General features: G+C 37.4%; 1 protein-coding gene across 2 annotated transcripts in view; it reads right to left on the bottom strand.

Moving 5' to 3' along the window:
• The window catches only part of LOC129267034 (uncharacterized), an 87,616-nt gene that overhangs the window by 32,286 nt on the left and 36,201 nt on the right, over window positions 1–19,129 (bottom strand). For both annotated transcript variants that reach the window (XM_064103760.1, XM_064103761.1), the window contains 13 exons: window positions 18,117–18,350; window positions 14,565–15,056; window positions 11,886–12,032; window positions 9,585–9,665; window positions 8,532–8,641; window positions 7,856–7,979; window positions 6,497–6,715; window positions 5,742–5,893; window positions 5,157–5,302; window positions 3,837–4,021; window positions 3,001–3,048; window positions 2,303–2,412; window positions 1,258–1,419 (listed from right to left, as the gene is read on the bottom strand). In XM_064103760.1, the coding sequence (XP_063959830.1) occupies window positions 1,258–1,419; window positions 2,303–2,412; window positions 3,001–3,048; window positions 3,837–4,021; window positions 5,157–5,302; window positions 5,742–5,893; window positions 6,497–6,715; window positions 7,856–7,979; window positions 8,532–8,641; window positions 9,585–9,665; window positions 11,886–12,032; window positions 14,565–15,056; window positions 18,117–18,350 (2,210 nt within the window). The remainder of the gene's footprint in view (window positions 1–1,257; window positions 1,420–2,302; window positions 2,413–3,000; window positions 3,049–3,836; window positions 4,022–5,156; window positions 5,303–5,741; window positions 5,894–6,496; window positions 6,716–7,855; window positions 7,980–8,531; window positions 8,642–9,584; window positions 9,666–11,885; window positions 12,033–14,564; window positions 15,057–18,116; window positions 18,351–19,129) is intronic.

Here is a 19,129-nt window from a genome sequence, read left to right as displayed (position 1 = left end):
AATCCTACAGACATGCATTAAAACATTAAGCACCAAATAAAGATAAATTTGAAATGGCTATTACATGCAAGGCAACAACTCAAAAAGTATTTGAGATAAACGTATAAAACTGATGACTTAATCATGCTATGATGCCCCCAAATGCCTTCTATGTTATATTAAATTTGATCTCACGGGGAGGGGCGGGAATTGGCCCCTACTTGCCAAATGTGCATTGCTGCTGCAGATAAGATACGTGCCTGAATTACAGAGGTATTTCATATTTTGCTTTCAATTCTTTCCTCATTTTCACCCATTAATGTAGCCAAATATCAATTATCTGTTGTATTTTCTCCAACTTCCAAAGCGTTGTACAGCACAAAATTGCAAACATTTTCACTCGTGCAATTTTGCATTTGGTAAAAGAGGGAAGACATTCTATCCAACGAGGTGTTGCCGAGTTGAATGGAACGTCTGTCATTCACCTCAGACAAAATCTCATACCTTCACACTCATGCCTATTCATTATTTGTATATTGAGATATGCCTGTCTAAAAGACCACCAGCTTTGAAAGTCTCCTTTTCATGTTGCCCTTCGATGGTCATTACATATACAGTTGAGGCCAGAAGTTTACATACACCCAGGAAATTCAAAGAAAAGTTGACACTTGCCAAACATCATAAAATTTACCGTATCTTATGAAATATTTGTGCAATCATGACGAATTTGATATCAAACAAAATGAATATGTCATGCCCTTTCATCACATTGCTTTGTCATCAGGAGCTGAAAAATATTTAGGTGTCATTTTCTTCCCAAAAATCTTGATATTTTATGCACATTAAAAATAAAAACTTGACAAAACATTTCATATTTATGTTAATTACTTCTCAACACAAAACATTTCAGATTACACTTTTTTGTTCAGTGGTGATATATCATGATAGAAAATGTAATATAAATCATAGATTTGACATTTATATATTTCTGTGAAACGGTGTAAGAAAATATAACAAACAATATAATACATTTAGCACTAATATTACTTTTTTTCTTCAAAGAAAATTCCACCTGAAATATACTTTAATTCCAACGACATCCCAATTATGTGAAAGAGATACCAAATCGGTCATGGTGATATATTTTTATTTCTGAAGATATAGTAAATTTTACATTTGGCAAGTGAACAAATTTCACTGAATTCCATGGGTGTATGTAAACTTTTGGCCTCAACTGTAGGTTTCGCTACATCATCATCTAAGATTGAACCAACTTACAAAAATAGACTCATTTTCTGGCTCTTCTCTTCATCCGTTTCAGGAATGATGATGGATGGCTCCTCCTGGAATGCAGCATCTATGCCCCTAGCTGCATCCTGGAGGTGGGAAGGAATGGCAAAGGGATGATCATCTGACGTGGTCAGTCTCGACTGCCAACCCCTAGAGAATGAAAAACGGAGAATAGATGATTAAAAAATCAGAGATGTTTAATCCTCAAACATCATGACCCAAAAAAATGTCAAATCTTTGAAGCACATAAGCCACCTCTAAAGAATAGCAAATGGACAATCATGTAACAAGGTTAGTCACGACTGCTAACCCCTAGAAGAATGAAAAACAGACAAAACGATTATTCTTTCATCCAATGAAGGTCAATCCTGATACTGTTGACTCAAACTCATTTAAAATCTTCTGAGTCATGCTTTCTATAAATAATGAAAGAAGCACAATCATCTGACGTGGCCAGTCGTAACTGCTAACCCCTAAAGGAGACAAAAACTGAAGCAATGTAGTTAAATTGGACCTTGATATTGTGGAGCGTTATGGCCCAGTGGATTAGTCTTCTGACTTTGAAACAGAGGGTTGTGGGTTTGAATCCCAGCCATGGCGTAATTTCCTTCAGCAAGAAATTTATCCACATTGTGCTGCACTCAACCCAGGTGAGGTGAATGCATGAACGCTGAAAGGCTGCCCGAGCTAAAGCCGGGGTAATAATAATAATATCGCGCCTCGGAATAGAATATTTCTAGATAGATGGCGCTATATAAATGCCTATTATTATTATTGTGGACCCTTAAAAAAACTTTATCGGACTAGAACTCATTTTAAAATCTCGTGCAAACTCTAGAAAATGGTATATGGACTATCTAACATGGTGAGTTGTGACTGCCGACTCCAAGAGGATAAACAGAAGACCTTGATAAGTCTGACCTTCAATGAAATCAGTGACAAACCAGCCTATTTTTCTACAGAACGATAATATGGTGTTAAACCTGTTAATATAAACATAAATGGAGAAACCATTGTTCTCCATTTGTTTTACCTGTTCATTCTCTCCTGAAGTTCTTCTGCGTCGTCAGCCCCATAACGTCTATTCGTACTAGCAGGTGCAAATTCAATCTGGACGATGTTAGATGCAGCTCCTTCATCAAACTTTAAATAAATGACCAAATACGAGAACCATTTTGAGATTTTGATAAGCAAATATTCAGTAACACCTTTCTGGGGCCTGTAGCAGAAAGAGTTGCAATCAATCGCAACTCTAAAAATCATGCGCAACTTGATTTTCAACCAATCAACAGCGCGCATTTGGGACTTGCGATTGATTTTTTGACTTGCGTTTAAACGCAACTCTTTCTGCAACGGGCCCCTGTACACCTTTTAACATTCCGAGATTATACAACCTTGACATCGCCAGTCTTCCCATTACCCATGAAGCAAATTCTTCGCCCTACCACAATCTTTGCTTCGTAGAAAAATATTGAACACTTGACAGTTTATTCTCACAATCACTCTTTTCGGTTACGGCAAGCTCTCAAAAATCGCATCTGATTTGTAGAATAGAATAAAATCTGGCAATATGTCAAATATACATTGAAATATATTAGGGGAGAATATCATGAAACAAATAGTAACTTTGCATCTGACTAGCTCTAATTTGTAATGAATCACATTTAGAGAAAAAATCCATAGCTCGGCTAACTTTCTTGTTTCCTTGAACACATATTAATATCATCTCACCACAGCAGGTTTGCGTGACTTCTTGGGCTTCACTTTGTTGATCTTTCTCTGAAAGAGGTGAAAAAATAAAATAAGGAGAAATTATTGAAAGTTATGTGAACCTTAGAAAATCAATCCCATTATGAAAAAAAAATAGAAAAAAAATGGGTGCATCTCATTTGGCACAAGATGTGTTGTGGCTCCGTGGAAAAGTCTCTGGACTTTGAACCACAAGGTCCAGGGTTCAAAATCCCACCGAGCACTTGCATCCTCTGGCAAGGCATTTATCTTCATTTGCCACTCTCCACCGAGGTGAAGTAAATCAGTACCCTGTAGGAAGGAAATCCTTGAATGCTCGAGCGTACGATCAGGATAGCCGTGGTAATTGTATGCAGCGCTTACAAACATTTGTATTAAGCACTATATAAATGTTGCATATTATTAGAAGAAAGGATCACCATGACAGCTTGATCCTTGAATGCTCGAGCGTACGATCAGGATAGCCGTGGTAATAGTATGCTGCGCTTACAAACATTTGTATTAAGCACTATATAAATGTTGCATATTATTAGAAGAAAGGATCACCATGACAGCTTGATAACCCCCCCCCCCCCCATTACATACATGCCAACCCTGACAGCAATGAAATAGGAACAAATTACTGGGGGAAAAAATCCAGAAATTAGAGCATTCTTACATTTCCTATTCAATACTAAAAACAATTTTGACAGAAATAGAAACACACATGTTGAAACAGCAATTTGCCTTTCCCGAAAATAGGAATATTCCTATATAATAGAAACACTCGGGAGGTAAGCGATTAGGATTCATTGTGCGTCGAGATGCATGGAACATACCTCTTCGATATCATCTCTTTTAAGGACATAGGTTGCCTCAGGTTTCATCTCCTCCTCTTCTTCTGCTCCGTCACCCTTCTGCCCTCCTACAGCACCGTCTGCAGGGGAGTCTGTTGCCATGGCGATGCCTGCATCCGACCCAGCCCTCGGTTTGTTAACCCCAGGAACCGATTTACTGGTTGCGTCTAGGGGAAAGATGGGTACAAGGATATTGGTATAGTCGGTGTAATAACACCGGATATCTTGTTAGGAATTAATGATCTATGGCACCATCCATTGACATGAGCCATTCTTTGTGTGAAGTATCATTCACTTCAGTTCCTTCTGTTCAATTCATAAAGGGAATATTTGCAAGGTCGCAAAACAATGTACAAAAGCCTCTCAATTCAGCACGAGATAGGAGGGACTTGATCAAAATCTCAGGAGAAAATAATCGATCTGCTCTGTCTGGGAAATGTTTGCACTTTTGAAATTTCTCAGTTTTCTTCTATTATTCTGTAGTTTCTCCAGTGACCAGTGTTAATGCTTCAATGATCACAGATACATGTAGGTCTATAAATATGTGCTACCACATTAAATGATTCAAAATTACTCTAGCATGAGAGACCATATATTGCAACTAACTAAACTAGCCCATCAATGATGAGGAGCTCATCCGGCATCTTGCAACGGAATTAATTTTAATTTCAGCCCAGTTGACACTATAGTGAATGATATTGGTGACATAAATTGAGGATATAGAATTGAAATTGATGAAGAAATGACAGAAGCATTTTTTGTGATCTATGAATACATTTCATATAAATTAGCATAAGTAATTTTCTAGTAAAAATTTATAATCTCTGTGTAGAACCTTGGTGAAACTCATATAGCTCTCAGATGGAACAAAAATTATCAAAATCAATCAACAAATAAATAAGTATTTTTGTGAGTTTTGAAAATATATGAATAAATGAGCATATTCAATGAGTTTCAAAATTCTGTGTTGAAATTTTGTATCACCACCTAGAGCTATCATATAAAGCAAACAAAGTTGAAACTGAACAACAAATGATTTAATTTTTAGCTCATCTGGCCCTTCGGGCCGAATGAGCTAAATATTAAAGGCTATTTAAATACTTTTCACTTTCATATGACATGCAATTCATTCGATTTTATGATAACTAGAATGAGATCGTTTTTATTTCGAAAAATATTCATCTTCTCCTTTATTCCATTGTTACTTATGGAATGTACAAATAATTCCTGGTGATATTCTAGATATCAGAGCTAATTTTCCATTGACCTGTTTTGGGGTACTTCTACAAGGTACCTTCTCACCTTCCTTGGCAGCATGAGCGCCCTCTGTAGTTTGACCATGACCAGCCTGACCTTCAGCATCCCCCTGGCCTTTCTCTACCTTGGAGCTATCACTATGGTGTTGCTTCTTGAACTTCTTTCCTTTCTTCTGGTCCTTGTTCGGCTTCCTAGAGCAAGAGCATATCAAGACAAAATACTTGTACATTAAACTTTAAGAGAAATGCCAGTTGAGGTAAGGATTTCAAAATGAGTTTCAGAATCGAATAAAACGATCACCAAAGGGTCTGTTTGTATGAATAAACAAGGGGAACGCCTCTGGCAGTCTCGCCTGCATTATGCAAATCAATATAGCATTAGAACTGACTTAGAAAACACTTAGATGAATTCATTATCCAAATATAATTATGTTGATATTAAAGTCTCAAGTTCATTGACCTTGATAATGTGACCCGAAACTCTTGCAAAATAATCAATCAGTGATACTTGATTACCTCTATGAATTATAATTACAATCTATAAATCTATATCATTATCATTATTATTTATCAGAAGCAAGTATTTAAGGTAATCCTACCCTTTAACAATAAATAAAACTTGTTTTCTTACTGCGTATTTTTCTTCTTGGTGTCATCCTTAGGGAGCTTTGGAGGTTTCTCAACCTTGGCTTCTGTTTTGAGGAGTCCGTTAGCACCAATCACTTTGATATCACTCAAGGTTCCTAAGCAATCAGGTGTTGAGCAGGGAGTCTTCAAAGCCTCCTAGAATAAAAGATTTATATAAAATTAATGAATATGGGTCCATTTAAACAATAACTCAAAATAATTCTGAAAGAATTAAAGCAATTCACAATACATGCACCAACAATATTCATTGCCACGAGAGACAGACAGACTTTTCCACTTGCGTGTCGATAACTGTTTTAATGGAGTAATGTAAACAACGGTCACTGCACTGAACGCTGACATAATTCTTAAATGTCTACGTCACATCACTATCTTATAAAGCAAATAATGCATATGATTTCATCAACTAACCCTCTCTCCTGCGATGTTCCTCTCATTCTTGAGCACCTTCCAGCAGCTCGTGAAAATCAACGTAACAACGTTCACTGTATTGTGCCTTGATAAACCCTTTATAGTCTAGGTCACATCACTAACTTATAAAACAAATAATGCACATGATTTTATCAACTAACTCTCTCTCCTCCTGTGATGTTCCTCTCATTCTTGAGTGCCTTCCAGCAGTTGATGTGGTAGTCAATGTAACATCCTTCACTGCATTGAACCTTGATGTAACCCTTGATGTCTAGGTCACATCACTAAATTATAAAACAAATACTGCACATAATTTCATCAACTAACCCTCTCTCCTCCTGTGATGTTCCTCTCATTCTTGAGTGCCTTCCAGCAGTTGATGTGGTAGTCAATGTAACACCGTTCACTGCATTTTACCTTGATGTAGCCTTTGAAGTCTAGATCTGAGAGGTACATCTCTCTCTTGGTGGTGCAGTCAACGTATCTGCAGGTGGCGTCGGGGCTCGGCGGGTGCTTGCACCAATGCTCAAGCTCTTTCAACGCGGTCTAGGTTGAAAATGTAGAGTGTCAAAGGTTAATAACATTCTATATATTTGTGTAATATAGGGCATTGCTTAACATTCTATATATTTGTGTAATATAGGGCATTGCTTTCTGTGGCATATTGTGATTAGATCAGAAATGATCACTATAAGTCACATTCACTACTTGGATTCCAAAGGGAGCAAGTTATTATAACATGTCTAGGTTGAAACATAGTGATAATCAAAAGTAAATAACATTCTTCTTGTCTCTGTGATGTAATTAAATCAGGAATGATCACTACAGGGGAGTGTTTCATCAACATTTTCATTTGACAAGTTGTCAGATCTGACATCTTTCTCTGATATTGATTGGCTGAGAGGTACTGTTACTATGGTAACTGTCGGATAAATTGGGACTTGTCGGATAAAACGTCCGACAAGTCCTTTCATGAAACGCCCCCCCAGATCACATTTTTTCCTGGATTCCAAAGGGAGTAAGTTCTTATACAATATGTAAGGTCAATTGATGTTTTCTCTCCACTAATTTATCAATTTTCTCAGAAAAAGGTATCTTGAGAGGGAAAGAATGGGCCATGATTCAAATAATATGTGGAGTTAAATCATCTGATAGCAAGAACACAAGTGAACTCATGGAAAGCTGGAGCTTGGAAGCAACTTTTTTTTTGAAGTTGTAAAGAGAAGTGGTTTGAGATGGATGGGCCATGTGTTAAGAAGATGATCAACCAGTGAAAAGAGCATGAGAGGTGGATGGCATAAGAGAAAAGGAAACAAGGATTAAAATGGAAAGATATGGTGAAGAAGGCAAGGTTGGTCAGGACGGTCTCTATGAGGAAGCTGCTCAAGACAGACAGACAGAAGTGAAAGGTAGTGTCATCATGGCTGGGCCACATATTAAGAAAGGACGATGATGAAACTCTGAAAAGAGTATGGGATCTGGAAGTGGATGACATACGAGAAAAGGGTAGACGAAGGATTAAAATGGAAAGATATGGTGAAGGAAAGGTTGGTTAAGACGGTCTAAATGAGGAGGATGCCCAAGCTAGAAAGAAGTGGAGGGAGGTGGTGTCATCACGGTGCGAGAGTCATAACCTTTCCTCAGAGGGTAGGTGGTGACTGAACAAATGTGGATTTCAACTCTCACCTCTAGCTTGCCTTTCTCTGTCTCTTCGATGTTGGTTGAAGTTCCGGGCCATGTGTGGATGGTGTGCTCAAAATGGGTGGCGATGAACAGGCTCTTCTCTATCGGGTCAAGGGCTTCATGAAACCTGAGATGGGTGTAACACGAAGAGATGCACTTAATATCAATGACTGAATGTGAATTTTTGTACATGCTCTGCCATAGACTAATAGTTATGATTGATTGATTTTGAAATTGATTCTATCTTTTGTGGGGGCGTCGTGGTCTTGTCGTTACGAATCTTGCCTTTCAATGAGAGGGGCGTCAGTTCGAATCTCAGCCACAGCGTGTTTTCCTTCAGCAAGAAATTTATCTACATTGTGCTGCACTTTTTTTGCACATGACCTTTCCCTTTTTTCAATTGGATAAGTACTCGATTAATTGTTAACAGAGCTGCCAACCTAAACAAGGACATTTCAGTATTTCAAAAGTTGAATATCAGTATTTTTGCGAGGAAAACGGTATTTTCAAAGGAATACCATATCACAACACATAAAACTGATACTTTAAAAATCAATATTTTACATGAAACTGTCAGCATTCTTCTCATTTCAGTTCTAAAACATGTAAATTTGTCCTAGTTGGCAGCTCTGTGTTGGGGGATTAGCAAGGAATGGGAGAGAGAGAATATAGTTCTCACCTGTTTAGTTTATAGAGTGATGTCGCCAGGCCGTAAAAAGGAAGTCCATTACGCATGCTGGGAAATTCTTTGCCGATGTTTTCAAACCTGGTCAGAGCTTCGTTGATTTCCTAAAAAAAAAGAATATTTACAACAAAAAAAAGATGACACTAAGATTATTGGTATCAATTTATTCTCTCTGCCATTCATTCACAATTTTTAATATGGAAAGCCGATTAAAAAAAAGAGGCTTTTACTCAGAGTCCTAGAAAACTTAAATAACTAAAAGATGCAAGACTCTTCACATCAATAGATAGGAGTTAAGGGTGTCAAATCTGGAAAACAAGTTTTGTAGGTTTTTTTTCTCATTTGGTGCTTTTCCAAGCTCGCAATTGACATTCATACATTTTTCAAAATTCATTGAAATCGCATTTCCATGACAATTACACAATTCTATCAGGGTTCCTAGCTTTTCAAGAAAACAAAATTCCCTGATTAAGTTTGAAAATTCCCTGATAATTATTTAAACCCATTCCCACTTTCGCACGTTTTCTAAGTTCTTGCAGTAAATTACATGTATTTTCAGTATAAAAACAATGATGTAAAACTAATTAGTACCACCATAACCACTCATTCAATGGATGTTGTTTTTATATGCAACACAATATAGCAGAGTCTGACTGACTACCGTGCTTTCGACTTTCGGGCTGATCAAAATTCCCTGGTTTTTCCCTCATTTGAGGCATTTTTCCCTGATTTGAGATAAGTTTTATCTAAGTCCCTGATTTTTCCCTGACTGGAAAAAAAGTAAAATAATTTTCCCTCATTTCCCTGATGGGCTGGGAACCCTGTCTATATATAATGTATAACCAAACCCCCTCCTCTTCCAACTTGTGGTTACATCCTGAAATGTTTTGTCTCTGTTTTGTGGTTCTTAAATCTCAAATAATTATGGCTTGAGCGAGTCATGTAGTCAGGTACGAACGGACTGCGGGCAGGACATACAATAAGGTGAATTATGCTATGGATTTGCACGAATACGGCTTATTTTTGAAAGATTTTTCATGGACTTACAGAGGGTATTCCTGATCTTAGGTAGGCAGTAGCTTGTGCATACAGGAACACGATGTAATCTGCTTCATGCATACCACCGTACTACATAAATATAAAAAATAAAGGAAAGCATCGGTTAATATCGCACTTCAAAGCGTTCTCAGAAGTTTTGTCCTCCCAGGTCAGCTACGAGGACAGTCATGTGACTTTGCCCTAGGAATTGGTCTTGGCCAAATCCACAGATGAGGCTGAGACGAGGCTGGATGAGGTCAGAAAATATTCCAGACACAATGGCCCGAATTCACAAAGGTGGTTTTGAAAACCCACGGCTGAGTCCATGGTTTATGCAGATTTACAGTATAAATTACGCTTAATTTACCGCGTATCGGGCGCGTTATAAACATGTCCAATGCTGATGCGCGCTTTTGTCACAGTGCGCCAAATTGACGCCTGTTACCATGGTTAGATACGCTATTTTATTCATGAGTCCACTGTTTGAAGAGCGGACTCATGAATAAAAACAGTGGACTCATGAATAAAATGGCGTATCTAACCATGGTAACAGGCGTCAATTTGGTACACTGAGACAAATGCGCGCATCAGCATTGGACATGTTTTATACACGCGCCCGATACGCGCTAAATTAAGCGTAATTTATACAGGAAATCTACATAAACCATGGACTCAACCGTGGGTTTTCAAAACCACCTTTGTGAATTCGGGCCAATAAGGTAATAATAAGGTTAAGTAAGTTTAGGGTTATTTGTGCTCCATACTCCAACACCAAACTTAAAATCACCTTTGTGCGTGGCTCAAAGCAGAAAATGCCAATTCCATACAACCCAACCCTGCGAGTCCAAAACAGGGACAAACGGTTACCAATAAATGAATACATAAATAAGTACATGACTGAATGAATAATTAGGGACATTGCTAAATTCTCTACACAACTCAATGAACTTTCACAAAAATAGGGACACAGGGTCATTTTGGGGTGAAAATTGTTTTTCTACCCCAAAATAGGGAGAGCCGACAAGTATGCAATTTTGTCGTTAGGAAATTTTCGCAACTGCAATGAAGACAGATTCAAGAACACAATAAATGTATTGAAAATGCCTGTCAACTGACAATGAACAGCTGGGAGGTCTTTGTTGAAAAGTTTGGTCCTAAGTTTCGAAGCTGACGAAAAATTGCATAAATGTTGTTTGCTTAGAGTCCAGAACTTAACGGTTGTTTTGATTCACCGATTTTCGACAAAGACTTCTCGGTTGTTCATTGTCGTGAAGGGCATTTGACAATACATTTTCTATGTTCTTAAAGGCGTCGTATATCATGAAAGCAAAATCTCCCTACATGCTCAAAGTTTATTTCCGATTGGTCTAATGCCAATTCGTCCAATTCCCAACTCGTCTACTATCATTTGGTCTACCATCAGTTCGTCCACTATCCACATGGTCTAATTGCCATTTCGTCCACGCACCATTTCGTCTAATTTGACAAAGTGTTAATTGGGCGAAACGAATGAAAAGAAAATTTGTATTAGACCAACTGGTTATAAGACGAAATGGTCATAGACGAAGTGATTAATGACCAAATGGCTGTTAAAGGAGAATGAAACTCTTGGAGCAAGTTAGCTTTTGTGAAAGCAGAAAAATCAAAGAATAAGATCAACAAAAGTTTGAGTAAAATAGGACTAGCAATAGAAGAGTTATGAGCATTTGAATGTCGAGATCACTAATGCTATGGAGATCCTCCAATTGGCAATGTGACCAAGATCTATGATGTCACAGATGAACAACTCTCCCCTTTTGGACACTGAAAATATACCCCAAAACATCTCTTTTTGCTCATTCTAATCATATGGCAAACGATTCATCAATGATATAATGTTGTGAAACCTCAGTACTTGTCCTCTCATAAAGAGAACACCTCACCTTGTGATTGACTCTATAAAAGTGAGAATATAAGTGAAATAAGTACTAAAGTAATGAGGGAGTTGTACGTGTGTGACATCACAGATCTTGGTCGCATTGCCAATGGGAGGATCTACATGGCATTAGTGATCTCAATATTCAAATGCTCATAACTTTCTTATTATTCATTCAATCTTCCTAAAACTTTCCACAATATGTTTCTTTGATTTTTCTCTTTGATATGGATTCAGCTGGTTTCAAGGGTTTCATTCTCCTTTAAGACGAATTGGACGGAATGGCATTAGACTAAATGAAGGTAAATCATGTTGATGAGTGGACGGGTTGGCAATAGACGAATCGGCAGTTTACCCTTGCTCAATTTTGAAACAACAGGGTCCCATAAACCTACCTCTTTGTTCGTAGCCTTGAGTAGGTCTGCTGCTTTGTGATAAAGGGTGACCGCCTGGCGAGACTGACCACTGACCAGGGCTAGGGAAGCATCGGCTAGACATTTCTCGATAGCGTTCCTTTCAATCCTTTCCTTGGCTAAACGCTCCTGAAAATTACAATTTGTAAATCGATAAACAATGGTAGCTAGATTTATATAGCACTTTTTGCCAGAGGATGCAAAATTGAACTATTATTATCATGGCCTCAGCTCAAGCTACCATTTTATAAGCAGCACCCAGTGCAAATGTTTGCACCACATATTACATAACTCAAGCTTTAGCACAGCTACCCAGTTGTTCAAGCATTCAAGGAATTCCTCCCTACCAGGTACCCATTTACTACACATCATGGGTGGAGAGTGTTAAATGTAGATAAATGGCCCACTGACATCTCCAGAAGAGAATATTTATCAATAATGCATCCAGCCATGGCATTCAACAGAAGAGTTTATTTCTTTTACTGGTGAATCAATTTGGGATAATTCACAGAATTTTATGACAAAATGCCCAGTCAGACTCTTCGTTTATTCCTTTATCTTGGCGTTATAATTATAGCCTTATTCAATGAACTGGCCGTTTGTGTTGTAGGTTTTCTTTTCATTTGTTTGAAATTGTCCCACTTCATATCATTTTAATATTTGTTTTTACGTTGTTGGGCCTCTAAGTACAACAGTATACCTTTTACTGATGGAGCCACCATAAAGAAGGAGCATTTGTACAGTAACAAGTGTGTCGCTGGGCGAGCACATAATATGCTTGCCTGTAACGTGGAAAATGGAGTTATTGGTCAAGCAAGAAAAGTGGAAGGTGGCGACTTCACCTTTGACCGTTTGACCACAATATCAATAGGCTTCCTGGATCCATGCTAGTATCATACACACCAAATGATATGAGCCTAGGTTGAGTTAAACTGAAGTTATCGCGTTTACAAGGACTTCAGAAGGGTAAGATGAAACAATGTCACTGTAACCTTGACCTTTGACCTTTAAGGCAATAGGCTTCCTAGGATCCATGCTAGTATCATACACACCAAATTATATGAGCCTAGGTTGAGTTAAACTGAAGTTATCGCGTTTGAAAGGACTTCAGAAGGGTAAGATGAAACAATGTCACTGTAACCTTGACCTTTGACCTTTAAGGCAATAGGCTTCCTAGGATTAATGCTTGTATCATACACATCAAATTATATGAGCCTCGGTTAAGTTAAACTAAAGTTATTGCGTATGTGACAAAGCTTTCCCTGATGAGGTCTGCTTTGTCTTAAAGGACAAGTCCACCCCAACATAAAGTATATTTGAATAAAAAGAGAAAAATCCAACAAGCTCAACACTGAAAATTTCATCGAAATCGGATGTAAAATAAGAAAGTTATGACATTTTAAAGTATTGCTTAATTTCACAAAAACGTTATATGCACATCCTGGACGGTATGCAAATGAGGAGACTTGATGACGTCATCCACTCACTATTTCTTTTGTATTTTATTAAATGAAATATGAAATATTCTAATTTTCTTCTCATTATCAAGTGAAACAACATTAATTCCTTCCTGAACATGTGGAATTAGCATTGTTTTATACTATATTGTTCAGTCAAGTTGGTCCTTATTGTCAAATCGGTAAAAAATGAAATATTGTATAATTCAAACAATAAAAAACAAAAGAAATAGTGAGTGATGGACATCATCGACTGACTCACCTAGTTGTGCATATCACTGTTTTGTGAAAAATAAGCAAAACTTTAAAATGTCATAACTTTCTTATTTTATGTCCGATTCTGATGAAATTTTTGGCGTTATGCTAGTTTGATTTTTCTTTATTTATTCAAATCTACATTTTTCTGGGGTGGACTTGACCTTTAATTAGGAGAAACGCCTGCAACCATTAAACTGTACGAAGCACAGGAATAAAAACGCTTAACACAGTTGTGTTGCTGTTGATTCTTTCCTGCTGGATTTATTACAAGTGTTCACTCGATGAGAAGAAACAAGTCACAATATCGTTGTCGAAAATGACGGACTTAGCAGCTCCTATGTCTGCACTCGGCCACGCCCGAGAATCTTCTCCCAAAACTCTCACTTTCCCCTACTTTTATCCTTTTCTAAAATCTAAAACAACCGTGTTGGCCATGTGAGAATTTCTCGGGTTACATAAAATTGTATAAAGAAATACTTAAAGAATTCTGGTTATGTAAAATATATATAAAGAAATACTTAAGAAAACCCCTTTTCATGTTTTCCCCTTGTCTGGAACTTACACAACCAGAATCTTTTCAGACAGGATCCCTTGACCCTCTTTGGACATTTGTTTTGAGATGAAACTCTTGGGGTCAAGCAAGGAACACCAAGATACAGCAGAAAGTGGAGCCAACATAATGAATGCCAAATGCCATGTGAATAGGGTCATTCTAGCTACTATGGGTAAATTCACATCAAAATTTTAAGACAGGGTATATATATTCATTAGTTATTGTTGACATATTACTGAGAAATTTATATATCAATGTCACAGCGTTTACAAGGAAAAGTTAACGAACGGACGGACAGACACCAAGAGTGATACTATAATACGTCCCATAGGACCGGCGTATAAAAATAAAACAAATAGAGAATGGGAGACAATAAGAATTCTATGAACTTACATTTTCTTTCAGCATCTGTTCTAGTTGCTGTCTGGCGATCTCAGCATCTCTCTTGGCCTGCTTCTCCTTCTGCTTACCATGTCTTTCCTTCTCTTCTTTCTTTAATCGTTCACGTTTATCTCTTTCCTTCTCTTCTTTCTTTAATCGTTCACGATTATCTCTTTCCAACTCTTTGTGCTCCCGCTCCATCTTCTGGACTTCCTTCTTCAGCTCCTTCGTCTTCCTCCTCTCCTCCTCCTCAAACTTTTTCCTGTCGGCCTCTAAACGGCGTCTTTGTTCCCTTTCCTCTCTGATTCTCTGTTCTCTCTCCTCTTTGCGTTCTTGTTCCCTCCTCGCTTTCTTTTCCATCTCTTCTTTGAATTTCTGTCTTTCTCTCTCCATCTCTCTCTGCGCCTCTTCAAGCTTTTTCTTCTCGAAGTCGAGCTTGCCCCTCTGGAGGTCACGATTGAGGTCTGTGGTTTTGACTGGCTTTTTGGGTTTCTTACCGTGATCCTACACAAAGAGATATATATAGATGTTTACTTCACTAATAATAATAGTAGTAGTAGTAGTAGTAGTAGTAGTAGTAGTAGTAGTAGTAGTAGTAGTAGTAGTAGTAGTAGCAGCAGCAGCAGCAGCAGCAGCAGCAGCAGTAGTAGTAGTAGTAGTACTTGTAGTAGTAGTAGTAGTAATAATAATAATGATAATAATAATAACAGTCATTTATATCAATCTGTATACCTGGAAGTATTCTATTTCGAGGCGCACAAGTAAATTAGAAAAACTAAGACTGAGTGAGTGAGGAAAGACAAGATTTGAGGAGTGTCATAGTGTGAAGAACTGATGGTGTTAGAAAAGATCAGATTTCAATTAAGATTTGAAAGTTTCTAATGATGTAGACTTCTTAAATTCAATAGTAATCATTACAAAGCGAAGGTACCACAGCATTGAACATTCTAGCCAGTTGCCATGTCAGGCGAACAATCATGGGTAATTACAATATTTTTTTATTCCTACAAGAAACAGCAGAAAAATTTAATTCCCAACTGAACTCTTACTTGTTCCTCTCCCAGTAACGATTTAAAGGACAAGTCCACCCTAACAAAAAGTTGATTTGAAAAAAAGGAGAAAAGTCCAACAAGCAAAACACTGAAAATTTCATCATAATCAGATGTAAAATAAGAAATTTATGACATTTTAAAGTTAATTTCACAAAACAGTTATATGCACATCCTGGTCGGTGTGCAAATTGGCAGACTGATGACGTCACCCACTCCCTATTTCTTTTGTACTTTATTATACGAAATATGAAATATTCTGATTTTCTCCTCCTTGTCAAGTGAAACAAAGTTTTATTTCTCCCTGACCATGTGCAATTACCATTATTTTAACAGTTTATGGTTAAGTTAAGTTGGTCCTTATTGTCAAATCTGTAAAAATTGAAATATTGTATTATTCAAACAATAAAAAACAAAAGAAATAGCGAGTGATGGACATCATCGAATCTTTCATTTGCATATCGCTGAGTTGCGCATTGAACTGTTTTGTGAAAAATAAGCGAAACTTAAAAATGTCATAACTTTCTTATTTTACATCCGATTTCGATGAAATTTGCAGCGTTATGTTTGTTTGATTTTTCTCTATCGATTCAAATCTAAAATTTTCTGGGGTGGACTTGACCTTTAATAGTGTAGCACATTCAGGATGACTTCAATTTCTATTTCTATACATCTTTACTGAAGTGCCACCAGCACTGAAAGGTGGGCCTGTGTGCTATGTAAGAAGCCACTTTTATCATTATTAAAATATTAAGATTCCCATTTCGCTGGCCTTTATTGAAGCAGACCTGACATGGGGAATGAAAAACAGGGCCAAACACGTAATTATACCATGCCGCCAATAAATCTGCCAGACCTAGTGAATATCTTGTCAATTTTCTTGTCTTTATTGTTGAAAGTCACTCCTGTTAAGTCTGCTTTGAACGAAATAAATGCCAAATGTTTTTCATTTCACAGCTATTAAAAATTACTATTTTCATTACTACTAACAAATGGAACGCCTCTGGCAGTCTCGCCTGCATTACGCAATTTAATATAGCAGCAGTGCTAACTTTGAAAACTACTATAAAATAATCATTCACAAAAACATCATTCATATAATGACATAATACCACGTTCATTGACCATAAATGACATTTGAACAGAGACTTAAGACTGTCAACTACACCCATGTCCACATTTCATTCACTCTATCCATAAACTATCAAAGTTATGATGGCACTTCAACAATTACCCCAACATGGCCTAAGTTTATTGACCTTAACTGACCTTTGACTTGGTTTTGTGACCTGAAACTCACAGGGGATGTTCAGTGATGCTTGATTACTCTTATGTCCAAGTTTTATGAACTAGATCCATAAACTTTCAGAGTTAGGATGGTAATTTAACATATACCCCCAACACGGCCAAAGTTCATTGACCTTAAATGACCATTGACCATGGTCATCAGGTCATGTGACCTGAAACTCGCACAGGATATTCAGTGGTACTTGATTAACCTAATGTCTAAGTTTCATGAACTAAATCCATAAATTTTCAAAGTTATGATGGTAATTCAACAAATACCCCCAACTTGGCCAAAGTTCATTGACCCTAAATGACCTTTGACCTTGGTCATGTGACCTGAAACTCAGGCAGGATGTTCACTAATACTTGATTAACCTTATGTCCAAGTTTCATGGACTAGATCCATAAATTTTCAAAGTTATGATAGTAATTCAACAAATACCCCCAACTTGACCAAAGTTCATTGACCCTAAATGACCTTTGACCTTGGTCACGTGACCTGAAACTCAAGCAGGATGTTCACTAAGACTTGATTAACCTTATGCCCAAGTTTCATGAACTAGGTCCATATACTTTCTAAGTTATGATGTCATTTCAAAAACTTAACCTTCGGTTAAGATTTTGAAAATAATTTTCCCAACGTGGTCTAAGTTCATTGACCCTAAATGACCTTTGACCTTGGTCATGTGACCTGAAACTCAGGCAGGATGTTCAGTAATACTTGATTAACCTTATGTCCAAGTTTCATGAACTAGGTCCATATACTTTCTAAGTTATGATGTCATTTCAAAAACTTAACCTTAGGTTAAGATTTGATGTTGACGCCGCCGCCGTCGGAAAAGCGGCGCCTATAGTCTCGCTCTGCTATGCAGGCGAGACAAAAATTACTTTAAAAATCACTATTGACAAGTCTACATTGATTGGAATAAATGCTAATGTTCTTAATCTCACAGCTATCAGAAATTAGTACTATTAGCCATCAAATGTGGGATTCAAACCTGTGCCAATACGATAGTGCAACATAGAGCACTGACCCAACACCTTTACCACGTGGCCACTCCAATTGATGGCAGATTGGAGTGTTCTAGAGGCTTCATACCTTCGCTGTATAGAAATTCTACGTCTCTGTATCTTTATTTGTATTTTATATCCTAGGTTGGCTGCCTGCCCATTTCAGGAACACTGGGCATATTTGCAAATACATGTATAGCCTAAAGCAGTGGCTTACCGAATCACTATCACTGTCCGTCTCAGACCCACTCACGAGATCGGGGACCTCATGCTTTTTGCTATTGAGATTCATTAGTCTTTTCTTCTCGTCACTGAAAAGGGTCGCTTGATTCTGAAGCTGCTCGATCTCCTGCCCGCTGTCGCCGACCAGCTTCTGCCCCCGCTTGTTCTCGCGCAGTGCCCGGTCGATGTCCTTCAGTTCAAAGAACGATTGGGCGTAACGATAATGACCCTGACAAACGAGAAAGAAGAAGCAGATTGGTCCAATTGAAGATGTTAAAAAGCTTTTTTTAAGATCCGGTCGCAAAAGGAAGTTTTTAACAGCATATAAACAGGACTTCAAAAACTATAATACAAATTTAATGTGCAATATATTTCAAGGGGCAGGCACGTGGAGGGGGAAGGGGAGTAAGGACAGCAGTTGAGATACAAAGGGTAATCATTATCTCAAATTTTCTTTCATCAGTTATGAATTAGGAATTACCTGTTTTAATAATAATATTAATAATTACTGTTTGTATCTATGACATCAACTATATCATCACATTTATATTTAGTATGTGCATATGTGGGTGAATGTGGTTGTGTGTGGGTGTGTGTGTGTGTGTATATATGTGTGTCTGTAACAGTTTCCATTCTATTTTTAGCATCTTAACCTTATATATATATTTTTTGTCTCTCCTTTTGTATCTTGTAGATTAGTATATATCCTATGTTGTATGTTAATAATCATAAGTATTTCAGGGCCCTACTCACAAGCTTTGCTTTTAAAGGGGTCCTAAAACCAATTCGTCTATGCTATAATCTAATTGATGTATGTTTATGTACTCATTTACATTGTATGTATATCCATTTTGATTATGATGTGATGTTTTATGGTTTTGAATAAATAAACTTGAACTTTTTTGAAAGACTGCTATGAATAAAGTCTTTTGCATAGCATATTTTTACATAGGACTGTACATTACTTAGTTGAGAGCTTTTCTCTTTTGACCAATAATGCTATTCAAA

The sequence above is a fragment of the Lytechinus pictus genome, chromosome 8 (assembly GCF_037042905.1).
Source record: "Lytechinus pictus isolate F3 Inbred chromosome 8, Lp3.0, whole genome shotgun sequence".
Taxonomy (NCBI): domain Eukaryota; kingdom Metazoa; phylum Echinodermata; class Echinoidea; order Temnopleuroida; family Toxopneustidae; genus Lytechinus; species Lytechinus pictus.
This window is presented reverse-complemented; position numbering and strand designations above follow the sequence as displayed.